The 19,231-nt window shown below is 55.1% G+C and overlaps 1 protein-coding gene and 1 long non-coding RNA gene across 3 annotated transcripts; one reads left to right on the forward strand and one right to left on the reverse strand.

Annotated features, from left to right (window-relative positions):
• The first annotated feature begins 4 nt into the window (after positions 1-4).
• On the forward strand, positions 5-17,749 carry LOC109494391. The gene is made up of 2 exons (XR_002738023.2): positions 5-1,371; positions 17,584-17,749. It is a non-coding gene; the product is annotated as an uncharacterized LOC109494391 (long non-coding RNA).
• On the reverse strand, positions 9,147-16,214 carry C1QL1 (complement C1q like 1). 2 transcript variants are annotated; one of them, XM_003997012.6, is made up of 2 exons: positions 15,327-16,197; positions 9,147-9,830 (listed from the first exon to the last, which is right to left on the reverse strand). In XM_003997012.6, the coding sequence occupies exons 1-2, from the start codon at positions 15,921-15,923 to the stop codon at positions 9,651-9,653; spliced, it is 777 nt and encodes a 258-aa protein (XP_003997061.3). In that variant the 5' UTR covers positions 15,924-16,197; the 3' UTR covers positions 9,147-9,650. The 2 variants fall into 2 exon arrangements, with proteins under 2 accessions (XP_003997061.3, XP_023099530.1); XM_023243762.2 differs by lacking the exon at positions 9,147-9,830 and adding an exon at positions 13,860-14,094 and having other exon boundaries at positions 15,327-16,214.
• Positions 17,750-19,231: the final 1,482 nt, after the last annotated feature.

Genomic DNA, 19,231 nt, shown 5'->3' on the forward strand with positions numbered 1-19,231 from the left:
CATCCGCGCTTCCCATTGGTCACCGTCCGGATCGTTGATTGGCTGTTTCCTAAGTAACAAAGTACAGCGCTGAAGTGTCAACTGTGCGCTTGCGCACTTCCCCTTACTGCCTGCTGGTTTTGAGGCAGCGTCTCCGACTATGGCCGCACCAGACGGGGAGAAACCTGTGTGGAGCTGGGGTACCGGGGAACCGCGGCCTACGCTGCCGTCCCTGGGACTGGGTTCATCACCACGTGCAACAACCAGATATCAAGCACGTTTTCAAACCTTTTTCTGTGGGCCACGATGGCATCTACCGATCCAAGAGGGACTTTTTAGCCACTGTCCAGGGTCTCTTCTCACTCCGCGACCATCCCAAGAATGAACTTCGAGAACAGCCTTGATACGGAAAAGCCGGTGGAGACAGAGAATGGCAATTCCACCCTTTTGACTTTGACAGCGTCAGGAATAGCATGGACTGGTGATTGAATACGAGGCTCGGCCCCTTAGGGCACCGCTGGGCAGCACTGTCTCCATCCTTCATAATCGCCAGCTGCTTGGCTTCTGGTGGGCCAGCCTCATGCTGCTCCTCAATACTGGAGGTTGTGGAGGTCAGAGAGAGAGAGAGAGAGAGAGAGAGAGAGAGAGCCCTGCACTGAAATCAGGAAGCCCGATTCCAATCACTAGTGACTGAATCACCAATTAGTGCTGAGACTTTGGAAGTCATGGCTGCTCTCTGAGTGTCCATTTCCTCGTCTATAAAATGGGGTAAATACCCCGTCCTTCCTACTCACCTAACACAGCATGGATGTGAAAGCCTTCCAAACCCCTAGCATTCGTAAGGGGACAGCTTTGTATGAATCTGATTAGGATGAAACAGGTGATGCCTGCCTGGAGCCAATTGCTGACCAGTTTCATTAACCCGATCGGTCCCCACCCTGGGACAATGAGAAGGTCTGAGGCATCCAAAAGAGCAGGAGGCAAAATTCCCTCAGTGGGCCTGACATCAAGATGGTAGAGTCACTATTTAACACCTGGTTTATTTGACCCAAACTCTTCAATCACCTACCTGGACCTCCATTGCCTGTTCTACAAATGGGATAGCATTGCTGTTTTGGTGAGAGTAACATGAGAAAACGATACAAAGTGCTGTCACTGTAAAGCTACAAGAAAACCAGGGTATTCTTGCCATCTGCACTACCCAGGAGAAATTCAACTCCTAAAGCATGGCTTCCAGCTTAGGGGTCCCATCCCCTCTCACAGAGATGTGCATTTTAACAGAGGTTTGGGATCCCCAGGAACCACCAGGGAAACAGATTCCTCTTGTGTCCTTGTCAGCCTGGTCTTGCCTTGGTCCAATTCTGGTTTGGACAATTAACTGGAGAAGGTGAGGTAAGACAGGGAGCAGAGGCTGTCCTGGCTGTGGGCAATGGGAAAGGGGACACCTCGCTTGTTACTTACAAAGATTAGAAATAATGTAAGTGCAGCATATTGCCGACATCCAATGAGATGATAATAGGTATTCTTGCATTCATTCGTCCATGAGGTATTTATTGGTGGGCCCAGAAGGTGGGGTGGTGAGTGATAAACACCATCTCCTATCTTCATGGAGGTTGCAGCCCATGAGAGAAAGTAGACAATTAAGCTAGTACTAAAAGTGATGTGATATGTGGGCTATAAAGAGAATGAAAAAGAGGGTTGGGGGGAAGTGGCATGCAAGTTGAAGCCAAAGGAACTGTTCCTTGGATCTCAGAATCCAAGGGAAAAGAATTTTGCTGGTAAGAGAGTCATCGGAGCCCATGATGCTGAGAAGCTTTGGTGGGGCCTGGCCAGGCCCACCTTAGTGGACACAAATGGAAATCCCCTGGACCCAACACTGCAGATGCTGATAAAGGGAGATTAGCCTGGCATTGGCCTAACTGGTATTTCGAGGTCTAGAACTCAGATGTGAGGGTTAGGTGAAGAATGTTGCCTTGTGTGGCGGCAGATGTTTCTGGGCTGATGTGGCCAATATGTTGTGAAAGGCAACAGGATCTCGGCTCTGGTGAGGTGTGTGTGTGGCTCTCTCACGATCTGCAACTGACAAGATCACCAAGCCTAGGTGCTCAAAGGAGGCTGAAGGGAGGCACATCCTCCCCGAATACTTATCACTACACCTCCTTGCACCTGCGTGTGGCATTAGCTGCTCCAGATATAGGTCAATCTTCAAAGGTCTGTGAACCAAGTCCAGGACCTCACTCTTGCCATCCTTAAACCCCAGCCAGAGGGGCATCTGGGTGGCTCAGTCAGTTAAGCTTCCAATTTCAGCTCTGGTCACAAGTTCGCATCTGTGAGTTTGAGCCCCACGTTGGGCTCTGTGCTGACAGCTTGGAGCCTGCTTCAGATTTTGTGTCTCCCTCTCTCTCTATCCCTCCCTGTCTCTCAAAAATGAATAAACATAAAAAAAAAATCCAGACCTTGAAGTCTGGCCTAGCACAGAAGTCAAGCACAATGAAGACTGAGAAAGTGTCCACTCAGTTTATCAGCAAGGAGTTCACACTTGGCCTTGGTAGGAGCCGTTTCAGAGGAGTGGCAGCAGCCAGACCACAGTGGGAGGCGAGAAAGTTGTAACTACTCTTTTAAGTCCTCTGGTTGTCAAGGGGAGCAGAGAAAGGAGGTAGAGGCTGGAGGGAGATGCGGGGTCAAGGGAGGATTTTTTAAAGGTAGGTGAGCTTTGAAGGATGATGGGAAGGAGCTGATACAGAGTGAGCCGCTAAAGAGTAAAGAGAGGTGTGATTATCAATTAGGTGAGGTCCCCAGCGAACATGGAAGATACACTGATCAACCACTCCAGTTAGCCCACCTGGGACTGAGGGGTTTAACAGGATATAGAACTTCCAGTTTGAAAAACAGAACAGTCTTGGACAAACAAGGACAGATTTGGTATGCTGGTGGCAGGGCCTTGGATACAGAACACAGTGACAGGTTGGGCCCTGGAAGGGGGGACAGCTCTTCCATGGAGGCAAGAAGAAGTAAGAGAGGAGGGGCCCAGATGCAGGGAAGTTTGTGGATTTTATGGTAGAGGTTGGTAGAGTCACCCTCTTGACTTCTGCCTTCTCCAGGAGGTAGGAGATGTGATCACCGATCAGATAGTTAGTTTCACATTCCATCTCCTGCCTTTGCTACCAGGCCTGTCACATCATGGGTACTCAATAAAATTGGCTGAAGGAATTAGTGAATGGATGAGATCTGGGGTAGGTGTCGCAGGTTGGGTACTCCATGGGGCAGACTCTGAGGTGGAGATCAGTGTGCAGGAAGTTTACTGGGATGTGCTCTTGGAATGAACACGTGGAAGAGTCTTCAGAATTGTCCTGAGTGTAAAAGCCCTGCTAGGGTACCAGGATTTTAAACCCTCATGCTAATCTATCATTGGAAACAGGCTGCCCTAAGAAGTGGGCAGGACCTTGGGCAAGGCACCCCCAATCAGCAGAGGCCATCCCTGAAGGGGGCAGCTAGCCCAGAGTCACCTGCCGGCAGCACTCTCAGCAGCTGGGGAATAGATCTTTTGGTCCTGAAGGAGACCTAGGCAGTACATCACAGCACCCGCCAGCAGGAGGTGGAAGTTGAGGAGAGTGACAGATGTTTGAATAGCTGCTATTATGGTAGAGTGGTTATTATGTGGCAGGCACAGTGTTATGTACTGAGTCAGCCATTGTTATGTGGAAGATGCTCTCGGTGTGGCCTTGGAGACCTGCAGGTGACTGCTGGGGGAAGTTCAGGAAGCCTTCATGGAAGAGCAGGCAATGGACCTGGGCTTTGAATAATGAACAGATGTTCCACAGGCAGTGGAAATAGCCCAGGGTGTAGTGGACCCATCCTTGGCTCTGGGCAGGCTGGAGAGGCCTGGTACTTACCTGGCCCTATGCAGTTGTCCTGATCCACGCTGGGGTCCTCACTCAGGGAGCAAAGGGGCCTGTGCCCTGGGCACCTGGGAAGGAACCCTCAAATTTACCCTTCACCATCTGGGGAAAGGCAGGATCCCTGCCCCTGTGCAAGCTGGCCGTGCAGCAAGCATTGTGGGAAGGCGTGCCAGGTGACCTGGTTGGGGAGACTGTTCTGGCTGCGAGGGAGTGAGATTCAACCCCTCTCCTGCTCCCGAGAATGGCCAGGCAAGAGGGCTGCTTCCAGAAAGGGTAAGCCATATGATCTTGGGTGAATTAATTCACCTTTCTGTGCCTCAGTTTTCTCATGCAAAAAATGGGTGTGTTCGTAGTAACTATCTTGTGGGATCACTGTAAGGTTTAAATAAATGAATGCATTTGAAATTCTTAGAATAGTACATAGGTGTTCTTATGACTTGGGTGTTGATACAGAGATGAGGGTATATGTTGTTCACCCAGCTCCATTATTTCCCAAGCCCTTGGACAAGAGAAGAGAAAACCCTCAGTTCCCTGGGTTCTACCCACACCAACCCCATCCCCAAGAAGGCAGCTTCAGCAACAAATCCTAGGGGCGGGCGGGGGCAGCTCAAATTTCAAAGGGGGAGACCTTGTAAAACCTTTCCAAACATTATGTAAGTAAAACTGTAAGCCTCCATTTAGTCCAGCTCCCTGAGAGTAACTCCTCCTGACAGTTTGGGAAGCCTCCCCCCGCCCCCTCCAAGAGCACTATGTTCTGGATGTCTCTGTATGACCCCTGTGGGTATCTTGAAGCTCTGGATGGTTTTTTTTTTAAACATGTTTCTTTTAACCTTTTAAAAAAATATTTATTTATTTTTGAAACACAGAGAGAGTGCTCAAGTGGGGGAGGAGCAGAGAGAGAGGGAGACAGAGGATCCAAAGTGAGCTCTGAGCTGACAGCAGAGATGCTCAAACTCATGAACCGTGAAATAATGACCTGAGCCAATGTCAGACACTTAACCGACCGAGCCACCCAGGTGGCCCCTCTGGGTGGTTTCTTATGCATCTCTGGAGCCCACACCAAGCTAGGGCCTGGCCCATTGAAGATGTTCAGTAATGTTGAACAAGCAGAGCAAGTAGGGACAGGTGGACCACAGCCTTGGGGCATCCCTTCTCTCACCCCATATTGGAGGCCATAGAACAGAAGGGTGGGGGAGCCCACACTGGACATGGGAGGACTCAGGGCACCCATTTTCAACACTTAGCTCCACACTTTGTGTACCCCAAACCAACCCCTACCCTATATTCACTTTGGGATTATCAGGGTGGGAGAACAACCCAAGAGTCTTCATCTTCTTTGATGATCACCATCACCATCCCAGGCACTGAAGTACAACCGAAAGTGGTTTAAATCATGGGGCTCAGAAAAAAAAAATCACAGGGCTCAGGAGACTTGGGTTGTAATAATAATCGTGCATTTGCATTTTGCTTTATAACTTACAGAACGGGTTCTCACCCACTACCTCACAGCAGCCCTTCAAGTAGATATTTTTATCGGCCCCATTTTATAGATGAAGAAACCTAGACTCCGAGAGGTCAAGTGTCTTTTCCTGAAACACTGAGCATGGCCAGGACTTGAACCCAAACCTTGTGTCTCCACTTGCCACTGTCTCTGGTTCTATTTCTGTCCTGAGCCAACCTGAGCAATCTTGGCTTTCTCTCGGGGTCTCAGTTTTTCCAGCTGTGTAATAGGAGTTACCCACTCTGTGGTTTTGATTCTCAGTTTGGGTGGGTGGAACTAAGGGGGAACATGTTGAAAGCATGGGGGTAGCCCCCCCATTTTCCCTCCGGCCCCCAGCTGCCCCCTCTCAGTAACCCTGCCACCCCCTTCCCGTTCCAAACATGTGTAGACTCCTCACTTCCACTTTATTATCACCTCATTTGTAGGATTTTGAGGTTTGTTACCTGGAAGAGGGTGAGGAGCTCACACCTCCAGTTCCGCTTTTCAAATATACCTTCATTGCTTGTGAAAATAACCTTATTAACAGCATCTAACCTGCTACAGCTTATGGGGGCACTCAGATAAATAAATGCGGAAGAAAGCAGGGCAGGGGAAACAGCACAGCTAGCTGGAGTAGTGCAACCTTTGTACCCCTGAGATTTTCTCTTAGCCCTTGGGGGTCCTGTCAGGGTGGGCAGCACGTAGGTGAGCCCCCCCCCCCCCAAATAGCCTAGAGCAATCGGCCGCCTTCTCTGGGTCTTTGCCTCCTGCCTCCTCCTCTGGTGTTCAGAGATCCTCTGGGAAACAGCTCCCGTGCCTCCGTAGCTCCCCTGTCTCCTGGATGCTTGTCCGGGATTGATTCTCTGGGCAGCTCCCCCTCCGAGCAGTAAATGAAATATCGGTTACCAGGAGTGAGGCGGGAGGCAATTAACCCCTAGACCTCACCATGGCAGATGTGTTTGTAGCAAGCTGAAGCGGAGGGCTGAGCGCACCTGCCTGGCTGTCCTGCAAAGTCATCCAATTAGGACAGTCCCCAGCGGTGGGCTCCTGCTGTCCCCTCTGGTCCCCATGACCCCGGAAAGCAGGGCAGCCCCAGCCCCTAGGGCTGGCAGCTGCCTGGGCACAGGATGGCCTACCTTTCCTTGTGTGGGTGAGCTCCAGGGGCACCTCCATCCTGACACCCCCTGGCAGGGACATTATTCGTTAATTAATCACACATCTTTCTAAAGGGGAGGCAGCCTGGAGAGCTTTCTCCCTTCCTTCCTCCAGAGTGGGACCGCCATTCTGCGTGTCCAGTCTCCTTTCTATCACCCAGCCAGCCTTGTCCCCCTGGAATGTTCTTGTACCAGAAAGCCCTTGACTGAGGAGGAGAGACACATGCCCTGCTTTCAGGGAGCCCCCAGTCTAAGAGGAGGTATAGCTCCTGCTCTCGGGGATCCCCAAGTTGAAGAGATAGAGTCGGTCCCTCAGGGAACCCCCAGTCCCAGGGGTTGGTCTTAGAAAGCCCTGCTTCAATAGAAAAAGCGGTGCCTACCCTCAGAGCCACTGCGAGGAAAGCCACAATCTCTGTGTTTAGGAAGTCCCCCAGTCCTGGAGATACACACCTTACCCTCAACTTGCTCATAACACTGTCTTTGAGGACCCCAGTCTGATGGAGGAGACAGAGAACTTGCCTTCAGGAAGCTTCCCATTCTAATGGTGGAGACACAGTCCTTGTCCTCCGGTATCCCAAGTCTGAGGAGGAAAAAACCCCCCAGACTTTGCCCTTGGGGATTCCCTGTCTGATGGGGGAGACACTTTCCCCGACAGTTTCCCCTGCTGCTGGGATGCTGCCTGAGTGACTGCAGGATACCCTTGGTGCCCTGCAAAGGAAGAAAAGGTCCTTGGCTTCAGTCCATCTCAGTTAGGCCACACACTTGCTGCGTGACCATGGGCAAGTCACGAATTTTCTTCAGACTATGATTTCCTCATCTGCAAAATGGAGATATTAGGCCCATCTCTCAAAGCGACACAAGGCTTGTCCAGTCACCAGAAATAAAAGCAAACAAGCCAGCCAGGCACTCCTACAGAAATGATTAACATGCTTTTTGTAGCAGAGGTCCCAGCCCAGTCCCTGTGGCCTCTGGGGAGGGGTGGGGAGCTGCCCAGGTATGTGGCTGGGTACCCCTGGGCCAGTGTGGCCATTAAAGAATCACAGGGGCCTGTGGGTGGCACTGGGGGCAGGGGGAAGCGCCTTCTAATCTAATCACTCTTCCCGAGGAAACTCTCATTCCAGCCAGACCTGCCAGGGGTTTTATTGGGTTTGTGGGGACCCGCGGATTTCAATCTCCAGACCCCACAGGGAAGGAACAAGCATTAAGCTAATTTTATTAAATGGCCACAGCTGGCAGTAGGGGGAAGTAGGGGAGAGAAGGGAGGATAAAGAAAGTCATTCAAGGCTGCCAGCCATGACAAGGGTCCATACATGGGGCTTGACTGGGACGGAGGCCACCCCTCCTTCCTGTCTCTCCAGCTGAGCCAGCTGGGGGTGGGGAGGCCAGATGGGACTTTTCCTCAATGTAGAGCCTCGGGGTTCTCCAAGAGGCTCGCCCCATGGCTGCTGCCCAGTGCAGATGCTTGTAAGTACATGAAGCCTCTGCAGGGCAGGGGTGGGAGTGGAAAGGCTGGGCACAGCGAGGACGGAGCTGCCTCAGAGCCATTCTTCCTCGGTTCTGCTTTGGAGACACCAGATCTTTATGAAATATGGTGCACCAGTCGAGAGCGTAGTCCTTGGTTCCAATCCTGGCATTTGCCTTTTCCTAGCTCTGTGACCCTGGCAAGTTACTGAACCTCTTTGAACCTCAGTTTCCTCATCTGAGATGGATAAAAGAACAGCACCCAGGTCAAAGGGCATGTGAGCGTTTCCTGCCAGTCTACCCCCTCCCCACACAGATCTAAGAGATAGTATATATAGGGTTCTTACGTGGTGGTCTGACACAGAGTGGGTGCTCTCTAAATATTAGCTATGGTTATTTAGGAATGCCCTAACTACGACTGTCATGGTCACATGGTCACAGGAGGTAAGGGAGGCAGACAGAGCCAGGAGACTCAACGTGTTGTCTCCAAGGAGCAGGGCTTCTTGGATTCAAGTGCAATCACAGAACTTAGCGACCACGTCACATTCATCAAGATATTTAACCTCCCTGGAAGAAGAACAAAATCTAGTCACCCAACCTCTCAGGGCTCCTTGGAGGCTTGAGTGAGGTGCCATACCTGGAAGTGTTGTGCAAACTTTCAGGGATGTATAAATAATAAAAGCTATGTTTATGAGGTAAGTCTTGTCACCTACATTTTATAGGTGAGGAAACTGAGGCCCCGAGGTGAAGTGCTTGGGCCAAGGTCAACCAGTTTTTAGTGCAAAGTGTGTTCCTGTCATTGCTGTCACCAACCCAGAACTGAAAGAGGAGTCACTTGCCCAAGATCACACACAGTGGTACCAGACTGAGAGCCCAGGTGTCCCAGTTTAAACCTTGCTGATGCCACTTTCCAGGTCAAACAAATGGAACTTTTCCACCATGGAAGAGGATGATGTAACTGGGCTGCTTCCTGTTTCTGCTGCCCAGGCACGCTTGGGCTGTGGTGAGCATTGGGCCCCTTGGCCCACCTCCTCCCAGAGCAGCTGTGATTCTGGGACCTGGCTGTCCCCAGATCCATGGGAAACTTCCAGCAGACCTCTTCCCTTTCTGGAAGAAGGCAGGGTTCATGGTCCCCTCCTGCAGCTCCTCTCTAGGGCACAGACCCAAAGCCAGTGGGATGGAAGTGTTTTTATTTGAGCTTTGGTCAGACGGGGCGCAGCCGGGCTGGGGCTTTAGCAGGTGCTGGGACGCTATCCAGCCCCAACCCACCCCTCTCCCAGGAGGCGCTACCCCGGAGCGGGAGGGCAGCGCATCCGAGCACAGGAAGGGACCCCGCCAAGACCTGTCCCCAGTCTGGGGCGGGCTGACGAGCTGGGTGGGTAATAAACAGTCCTATTGTACAAATATACAGCGCGGGCCAGGGCGGGGGCGGTCGACAGCGCCTCCCGGGAACCGCGACGGTGCGCTCTGGACCCGGCTCTGCGGCGAGGGCGAACCGGCAAGGAGAGCCTAGCCGGCGGCCCGGGTGGTGATGAGGGCGGGCCGGGGGCGTCATAGCCAGGGAGGGCCGGCAGCCAGGGCTGGGGCAGCGAGGGGTTGGGTCTTCCTCAGCCCGCCGGGAGGGGGGCCCCGGGGGTGGGGGGAGCTGGGTAGGGGACGGAGGGGGACGCGGGGAGCTCAGTCGGAGTAGATGATGAAGCCGGAAAATGTGCTGTATTTGTTGCTGTTGCCGCCGTGCGCTTTGCCTCCGTCGAGTTTGATGAAGACCTCATCCCCCGCGTCCAGATGCAGGATCACGCTGTTGCTGGCGTAGTCATAGTTCTGGTCTGCGTCCTGGGCTATGGCGCTGGCGCGCACCTGCGGGGGTGGGGGTGGGGGTGGGAATAAGGGGGTGGGGAGAGTAGGGACGGTGTGTGTGAGAGGGTAGGGGGGAGGAGGGAGAGAAGTAGGGTCGGGGAGGGAGGGGGACTGTCAGAGGTAAGGCAGCCACGTGGGTAGGATCTGGAGGCCCTAAAAACCTGCCTTCAACTCTGCCTGCTTCTCTCGCGTCATCCCCCACCCCTTCCAATCATAAGTGTATGTTTTGGGAATGGGTTATAGAGGAGCCCTGGATTTCTAGGGCAGGTGTAATCTGGGTCTGAATTAGGAATTAAGGTGGAGTTGGCCTCCTTAACTCCTCTAGGTCTTACCGTCTGGCCTGCAGAGGACGTCTCGACAATGCCTTCAGGGATGGCCCAGCCTGGAACTCCCTCCTTGCAGAGAGGAATTCTCTGGAACACCAGGGGATGGAGGGCCATCCCTTCTCTCCTTATCCCTTCCTCTCTGCTTTAATTGTAACAATAATACCTTACCTTTCAGCCACACCCACCTGTTCTTATGTCAGTGGATGGACACAGGGATGGACACCTTGGCCCCATAGGTCAGGTGGCTAGACTAATGCCAGCTGGCTACTAAGCAACCACCCTAGTACCAGAACCCAATATTTCAACTCCTTGTCTGTAGTTCGTTCCGGGGTCTTTCATACTGGAGCAGTGAGATGGAAGGTCTGGTAATTATTTCCCCTCCCAAGGCTCAGATTGAGCCTGCATCCTGGCCTCCAAAGAGCTATAGCTATACCTGTGACTATTATCCCACCCACAGAGGACCTTGGGCTCCTCCTGTCTCACCACAGAGTGGTAGAAAGGAAGTGGGTGGAGGGAGGGAATCCAGGCTTTCCATCTTTGTGTGATCCTCAGTCTGATCTGCTATCCCTTCCAGTCCTTGTTTGGATGGGTGAGGGGAGGGACAGGCAGTTCAATGAAGCAAGAGGGCACCAACATTTGTGTGTGAAGTCTGCTGGTCACTTCTGGGGGCTCCGACTATAATCATTAGATACTGAGGGTGAGTGATGGTGAACAAATTCCCTCCAGGCATTCCTCTCCAACTGAGTCAACACAGGGCCTGAGCCATAGGATCTGGGGCCTTTCCAGGATAGCCTGGGTGGAGAATGGGAAGACAGGGGACATCTCCAAGGTGCAGGCTTGTGTTGGGGGGAGGCTGCATTGAGTGGGGTTCTCTCAGTCAGGCTTTTCAACAGCCCCTCTCCAACCGGCCCCTTCCCTGAAGGCAGTTCTCCCAAAGGCTAACAGTCTGGGCTGGACCAAGCCAAATTAGGGGAAGGGTCCATTCTCCTTCCTGGGCAGGAGACAGAACTGCAGGTCAGCTGTGCCGAAGCTGCTGAGTCAGCAGCAATGCTACAACGGGGGCACCCAACGTATTTGCATGCTGGCTGCCATTTAAAGCCCAGATCCTTCCAGTCCCTTCTCTCCCCTCAATCTCTTCTTCCCCCGACCAGGGGCAAGAACCGTTCGGGGACACTTAGCTGGGAAAACTCACAGTTCAGCTAAAGGTGGGAAAAAGCAAATGAGGGGAAGATGCTGTCTTTCAAAAAGCTCAATTTCTCTGTTCAGAAAAAGGATGAGAAGATCCCACCTCACCACTGCCACCTTTATAAAAGCCTTCAGATGGTGGGGGGAAAATTTTTAATCTTGATGGGGCTTTGTGTTACTAGGAAAGCGCTCAAAGAAAGCAGCCAACTTCTATATTGTTCCCTGGGCCCTAATCCTCGTAGTATTTATTATTACGTATGCATTTCATTATCTTTGCTAATAAATTACTACTAATAACAATTATTTTTATTACCCAGATTAATTGAGCCTTAACTCATTAAAACAGTGTGCTTCTTAATAGCCAAATCCATTAGAACACAGTCATCTGTCATCAGGAATCTCCTGGTGATGTGACAGGCATCAGAACTGTTATGCTTATGTTTATTATTTATTCATCACCATGATTGTTGCTGTGATTATCCTAATTATCCACGGAGGCAGGAAAAATTGATGCCCTTCCATCCTTAGATAGTGGGGGGATCCAGGAATGGAACCCAGGGGTCCTGATTCTCTGCCTGAGACAGGAAACAGTTGAGGCATCCAGCTTCTCCTGGAGGCCATGGGGAAATTTGGGGAATTGAGGCTGCCATGGAAGGAGGAAAGCAAGTCTGGGACTTGTCACGAGGGGGCGCTGTAGAATCACCTCCTCAAGGGCTGCCAGGGGAAGGGAAACTGAGGCAGTGGTCTGACCAGGGCCCTGGAGGGAGGAGTGGGGAGAACCCAAGAAACAAGCTCCTGCCCCCGGATCAGTGCTGGGGTGTTGGATGTACAGGAGTGGCTCCCACAGGCAACCAGCCTGGCCCACAGGGGACACTTGTGCTTTCACATATTTCCTGGGTCCCTGCTGAGTTAGGCACTGTGCTCTGTGCTGTGAAAAGCATTCAGGGCTCGCTAGAAAAGGACAGTGGGGAGTCCCTCTCCCACTGTCAGGCATCAGGCTGAGCTCCAGTGAGGCCTTTATGCTGGAGTCCTCAATTTATCTACTACCCCATCTCTCACCTTACTCAGGTTCTGTTGTCCAAGCCCTTCCCTGTTTGTGATCTTCACCTCCCCAAAGTCCCTGCCCTGGACAAGTGGCACCCTGGCCATAGACCCTGGTCCATCCCCACACAGCCCCCTCTCTCCTGGCCCAGTGTATTAATTTCATGTCTTCCCTGACATCCGAACTGTGGATCTTTGAGGCAGTTGCAGGGAGCTTACCTCACTCAGGGCACCACTCCTAACTTACAGCCCCTTCCTCGGGCTCCTCGGATCCCCATGTCCTAAAGACCAGGCCTTGGTGTCCTCAGGCTACACAGTGGTGACTCAAGGCTCCCCTTGGGGAGAGGGGCTGGTGGGCCTCAGGCAAGGACAGAGCAGGGGGGGGACTCGGCGCTTCAGTGACCTCTCCCCTCCCTATCTTGCCGAGGGAAAGGCCAAGGACCAATTTCAGTCCTGCCTTCCTGAGGAAATTCTGGAAGCATTTCTTCAGGCAGGAAGCCAGAAAGGAAAAGCACAGAGCCCAGCAGTGCCCCAGGTCTTGCAGCCATGGGAGGCAGAAGCCCCTCTCTTCTGTTCCCGTCCATTGCCCAGAGCCATCATTTTGTCTCTGCTCACTTGAATGTCCTCTTCTACCTCTGAGCCAGCCTTTCCCTGCACTTGACCTTTTTATTTCCTCCCTAGCCATGTCTCCTCACCTTGGGGACCAGCCCAGTTTTGCCATCCTCTCCCCTGACCAGGTTGGTCTGAGTGGGGGCAGGCACCAGTGAATTATTCCCTCCAGCTAACACATTTAGGGATGGGAGTTGCCAGCTGGGCCCCCAATCCCCCTCTAACACACCAATCGCTGGGGTGTGTTATTGGGTGGTTACTATTATCTCTCCCGCACAGACCATGAGGTCCTGTAGGGCAAGTGGATCAAAGCCCTGCTACCTAGCTCCACACCTGCCTCTTAGTCGGGGCTCGAAGTGAGTACGTGGGATGACTAGTGAGACTTAACGAGTCTTTTGAGCAATCTGGAAGCACAAGTCACAAAGAACGTACGGGAGAGGGGTGTAGGCCCCAGTTTTTAGTCGGGGAGGGGCATGGTCTGAGTAACTGTTAAAATGCTAGATCTGTGAACCCCCTAGTTAAAGCCACCTCCTATTTTCTACTAGCCTGTGGTCCCACCTCCAGTGAGTACCTCTTTGTCAGGTTGTGCCAGTGCCTTGCCCCTACTGAAGGGGGAAGAGGCTTTGAGATGGTTTCACCTCCCAGTGACTGAAGCAAGTGATCCTGCCCAAGCAGACATCACCTTTGGGGTCTCCTCGTGCCTCATCTCTGGAGCCCCACTGGACCCTCCTGAGGTGGTACAAGGCCTAGGGCCCACTGGTGCTCTGGTGACCAGCTTCCTATCCAGACAAAATGGGCCCCCAGCCCCCTTAGACCTCAGCTCGGTGCCAGCCCAAACTTTCTTTGGGAAAGGAAGAAATTCTATTGATGAAGGTGACATTGCTGCATCCTGTATTGGTGATTAATAAGGGAAATCGTGGGGCTGTCTGCAGAGTGAGCTCTCACAGGATACTGAGGCCTCCCATTTGGTCAGGAACCAAGGACAAAGAGGAGAGACACGGGAAGCCTCATAGAGACCAAGTGAGAGAGAAACACTCAAGGAATAAAGAGGGGTGTTAAGCCTGGGGGGAGAGAGGCCAGAGACTCAGGAGAGACAGATAGGACTGGTAGACACAGGAGACAGACGGGGACAAGAGACAGAGTAGGAGAAAGAGGCAGGCAGGAGAGAAAGAAGAGGGGGCAGACTTACAAGTGCCTGGCAGTCTTTGTGCTGACTCCCAGGCCTGTCCTTTCCCCCACCCCCAAGCCAGGGTCCACCTGCAGTGGGAAGGATTCCAACAGGGTCCGGGGTCCCAGTCGCAGGAAATTTCTTCCCAACTCCCACCATCCTAGCTTTAGTTCTGACCCATGCTGGTCTCCTTCCACAGGAATGCTCCGCCTCACCGCCCCCCCCCACCCCGCCCCCGACCCAGTGGCCCTAGGCCATCGTGGTCTGGGAGCCCTGGAAAGGGAGGGAGTATCAAAAGGAGAGTGAGCTGGGCAAAACTGTCCCCCTAGGGCAGGATTAGGTCGAGGCTGGTTCTGGGGCAGCAGTTACAGGAAGAGCACCATGTACTACCCTCACAGTACCAAGGAGCCCACCTAGCTGCCTGCTAGCTTTGGTCTTTGGGATGGGGAAAGTGAACACAGAGGATCCCCTGACACTCCTGGAGTCAGGAGCTGCAGCTGCAAGATCAAGGGAGGGGGAGTTTCCACCTCTTTGCCTCCCTCAGGAGGAAAAACTTTTCCCCTCAGAGGTTGCTTTCCTGCGCCTGTAGCTCTGACACGGTGGGAAGCGGCCGGGCAGCCCCGCGTTTTGCAAAGGGCGTCAGATCGGCGCAGTGGTCCCTTCTCAAGGGCGGAGGATGTATTGCAGCTAAGGCTTCGCGCCCCTGGCTCCCTTTGCCTCTGTGCCCAAAACATCTCCTACAGCTCTCCTTGGCTTGCGCGCCTAGCGGTGCGCCTGGACGCCCGCGGGCGCGGAGGCTGCCTTCCCTAGAGCCCATCATTGCCCTCCCCTAATTGCCCGCTGGTTTCAACCAGAATTCCAGCTCTCAGATATCGCTTCCCAAGGGCCAAGCCCCCAAGGACCAGTCCGCGCGCCTGGGAGCCCTGCGCTGTGATTATTTGCATTTATCTCCCGCATTTCCAAGCCGCGCGCAGGTGCCCAGCGGCGTCTGCCTTGCAGCCAATGCCCAGGAACCGAAGAGTTAGTGCCAACAGGCCCACCATCCCCGCATGTGATGCCTAAGCGGGGCCCGCTGTAGGGTCTCTACCTGTGCTCGCTGGTACCCTATGCCCCGGGCTCCCTGGGTGCCCTGCCCCCAGGCCAGCCCCATGCCCCCGCCGGGCCCACCTGGCCGTTCTTGCAGAGGTCCGCCCACATACTGGTGCCGTCGCCGCCTCGCATGAGGACGTGGTACGTGAAAAAGTAGGTGCCGGGAATGTTGCACGTAAACTTGCCGCTGGTCGCGTCGTAGTTGTTGCCTAGGTTAGTGACCACGTCGTCGAACTTGAGCACCTCGTAACCCTCGTGAGGGTTCTTGAGGCCGGCGTAGAAGGCCACGCGTGGCACCGTGGTGTAGGTGGCCGTGCTGATTGCGCCGCTGCCCCCTGCACCCGGCAGCCCGGGAGGGCCGGTCTTGCCCGGCTCACCCTTCTCCCCGGGTGGCCCCACAGGACCCGGAGGACCTGGATCCCCAGGGGGTCCGGGGGGGCCCGGCTTGCCTGTGCGGCCCGGCTTCCCCTGGGGGCCCTGCACCAGCGTGGAAGGCGGGGGCGCGCCGCTCTGCTCGCTCAGGGCGTCGCCGCCGTCGGGCCGCGCGCCGGCGCCGGGGCCCCGCGCGGGGTAGGGGTCGCATACCATGCGGCAGGTGCCCAGCATCTCATAGTGGCCGTCCGGGCCGCCCGAGCTCACCAGCACGGGGATGAGCACCACCAGCACCAGCAGCATCACCACGCCCGCAGCGGCCGCCAGCAGCGTTTTCCGGCCGGCGCGGAGCCTGGGGAGCGCCGGGCCGCCCGGCCGCGCCGTCGGGGCAATGGTGCCGGCGGGCGGGGGGCGCGGGCAGGACGCCCGCGCTCAAGGGCGGTCCGGCGGGGCTGCGGGCATGGGGCCGGGCCCGGAGCGCCGAGCTGCGCTGGATGCGCTGCCGAGCCCAGCCGCCGGCTCCTGCCTCGCGCCTCCCTCCCGCTGCGCGGCCGGACTGAGAGCGGCGGCAGCCGCGTCCTGCCCGGCTCCTCCCGCCTCCTCGCGCTCGGGCCACCGCCCCCTCCGCCCCGCCCCGCCCCACCAGCGCCGCGCTGCTCCGCGCCCGCGAGGGGTGGGGCTGCGGGCGGGGTCGGCACCTAATTGGGCCGCTGGCGGAATGGCTCCGCCCACACAGGGGGCGGGGCCGAGGGCGGGGCCGCGGAGACGAAGGCCAGAGCCGAGAGAGGAACCCGGAGACTCCGCGAGCTAGAGTCTGAGATTCGGAAATGGGGAGGATACTAGAGTCTGAGAAACAGCAGAGTCTCCTACAGGAGATGGGGGAGTAGAGGCCGAAAGCCGAGTGGACGAGAGGGCTACAGGGAGGGCTAGAGAGCGCCGAGGGAGACAGAGAGGAGAGGCCTCGAGGGTTTGTTTCGAAGAAAACCGGGAAGGGAGGCTCCAGGGGCCACCGCACTCAGGGTGTGGAGGCTGGGTCGCGGGTTCCCCAGTCTACGGGGATAGAGAACAATTGAGGGGAGTATGAAGCGGGGAGCAGAAAAAGGACAAGGAAGAGGATGAGAGGGAAGAAGAGAGGAAGGCAAAAGGAAGATGGGGACGGGGGGGGGGCATTCTGCACTCAGGCCTCGCAGACCACCCATCCAGGAGATCTGAGGATGGTGTGCCTGTCAGGGTGCGAGATCTGCGAGCACTGACAGCAGCTGCCCCTCCTCTTTTCTGGCGCCCAGCTGGCTGTTCCCTGGACCCATCTTCCTCCAGGATGGGCAGGATATTCTACCCATACCTCCTTGCCTCTGCCCCTCCCTCACCGAGCTCCAGGCCAGACAAGGCTGCTTTTTCCTGGGGGTTGTGTGGGGTCCTCCATTTTCCTCTGATGACACCTCTTATCCCTGCTTTCAGACAACGGAGAAGTGGGAGCCCTAAATAAGAAAGTGGGCACCCCACCTCATTTCTACATTCTGACCAATCCAAACAATCCCTGAGTGGTAGCTCCCTTTTCAAGCCTCCAAGAGGGGGGATAGGTCTCCTCCAGCCCCTTAGCTCCTCCTCCACCCTAGCTTCCTCAGCAGCCCCCTAAATCTTCTCCCCGTCAGGTTGCATGAGGCAATCCTCTTCCTCAAGTGCAGTAAAGTGTTTAGGTTGCATAAACGGAAATGTGTCTGCTTCCATCAAAATATTTGTCACATTATTTGAGGCCTCGCTCGTGCTGCTCCACTGCTCCTCCTTCACCCTCCTTTCTCCAGCCCACCAGGGAGGGCTCTGCCATTGGGAGGCCTCTGGCTTCTGCTGAAGGATGACCCTCCAGCCTCTTTCTTTTCTCCGGAGAGGCCCCCTCCACCTCACACTCTCCCCCTGCTGACCTGTCAAAACGGTCCACATGATTCTCTGACTTTCTCTACCCTAGGTTGAGACTGATTCCCGCCACCCCTGGGAGGAGGAAAGGGACACGAGAATATGAAATGAGGAACTATGAAAGAGGACCTTCCAAGCACTGATGGCTGCGTGAGGTTGAGTGGCCCCCACCACCAAAGAAGGAGCAAAAACCCTCAATAAATAGCATTTGTCCTGGGCTTACTGCGTGCAGGGCCCTGTATTGAATGCTTCACATACATGATCACACTCAATCTTCACACCAATCCCTAGAGGTAAAACCCATCATTATTCTCATTTTACAGATGGAGAACTGAGGCTCTGACAAGTTAAGAGATTTGCCCAAAGTCACACAACTAATAAGTGGTGGAATCGGGATTCAAACCCGCAGCCCGACTCCAGGCTCTTCCAACCCCGGAGGGATTGGGTCTTTAGGTACTGTTCACTGTCCAAAAAGAGGAAGGTGGTAAGTCTGGCAGGAGGGGGACGCTGGGCTGTGCAGCTAGACCTCCCAGGCTCAGGAAGACAGTCCTCAGCTGTCAGTCCGCCTCCTCCCCCAACCCCCACCTTGATCTCCCCTAGTATGACTTCTCGCAGAGCGACAGAGTTGGTGACCCGAGGGACAAGTGCGCCGTCTTTAGCGTGTGATTTGCACAACCCCCCTCCCCCAGGTTCGCACGCACACGGGTCTCTCCCCTGCTGTCCAGCCGGGGCTCGTCTGCCGCCGTCCCCACCCCCACCCCCTCAGCCCTCCCAGGACCCGCGGGGAAAGTGCGGCGGGCGACCCAGGTCGGGGACCAGGCGGGAGCACCCGCCTCCCGCGCTTTCCCCGCGTCCAGAGGGGCGCGCTCAGCGCGGCGAGGCGGCCTGGCCCCCCGCCCCCCGAAAGACCGCCCGCTCCCTGGCGCGGTGTGGCGTCTCTGTCAGCCCAGCCGGATTCTCCCCGCTTCGCTGGAGTGGAAAATAACGGCTTCAAACTTTGCAGAGAGGAGCTGGTGCCAGCACTTTAATTAACAGCCATCTTGGCCTGTGAGCCTGGGCCACCGGCTCCCGCCTCCCGCCTCCCGCCGGCTCGCCCGGCCCCGCCTCGGCCCCGCCCAGGCCCCCGAGGGACACGAACCCCACCGCGGAGTCGGGCGCCCCTTTTCCGCCCGGACGTGAGGGCCTGGACGGTTGGGAGGGCTGGCGGTGCCTTGGGGGGCGTCCCCCAGCTTAATGACTGCGGACCTCCCCCACCCCGCCCCCCCACCAAATTCTCTGGAGCTCGGCGGTTGAAAAATTCGAGATCTGCGTGCCAGTCCTAGCTGGTGATTTTAGGATAGCCTAACCTGCAGCGCCTCAAGTGTCCTCCTCTGGAAAAAGGGCTGTCGTGAGAATGAAATGAGATATGACGTAGGTGAGCACCGGGCTCTGTACCTGACCTTTGTTATGCATCCAGTAAATGGTGGCTAATATAATTCTTTCACCTCCAGGCTAAGAAGGCCCTTCCACCACCCCTAGGCCTTGGGGCTCTTTCTCCTGCCTTCTTCCTACAGGTTGCTGGGCTTAGCGCTAGGATAGGAGGACGATGGCCTAGGCTTCTAGGTTCAGAGACAAGACTAGATGAGTGATGAAGGGCCCCTGGGGTTCTGGCTTTCTGTTTTCTTCCTCAACCACCTGTCAAGGCCAGGGACCCAGGTTTA

Source organism: Felis catus, chromosome E1 (genome assembly GCF_018350175.1).
Source record: "Felis catus isolate Fca126 chromosome E1, F.catus_Fca126_mat1.0, whole genome shotgun sequence".
NCBI classification, from domain to species: domain Eukaryota; kingdom Metazoa; phylum Chordata; class Mammalia; order Carnivora; family Felidae; genus Felis; species Felis catus.

What these genes read in the sequence shown, in the direction of transcription:
- C1QL1 (XM_003997012.6), bottom strand. Translation starts at nt 15,923, where the DNA reads ATGCTGCTGGTGCTGGTGGTGCTCATCCCCGTGCTGGTGAGCTCGGGC. An exon ending in ACCTCTGCAAGAACGGCCAG is followed by an intron (nt 9,831 to 15,326) that starts GTGGGCCCGGCG and finishes CCACCCCCGCAG; the next exon opens with GTGCGCGCCAGCGCCATAGC.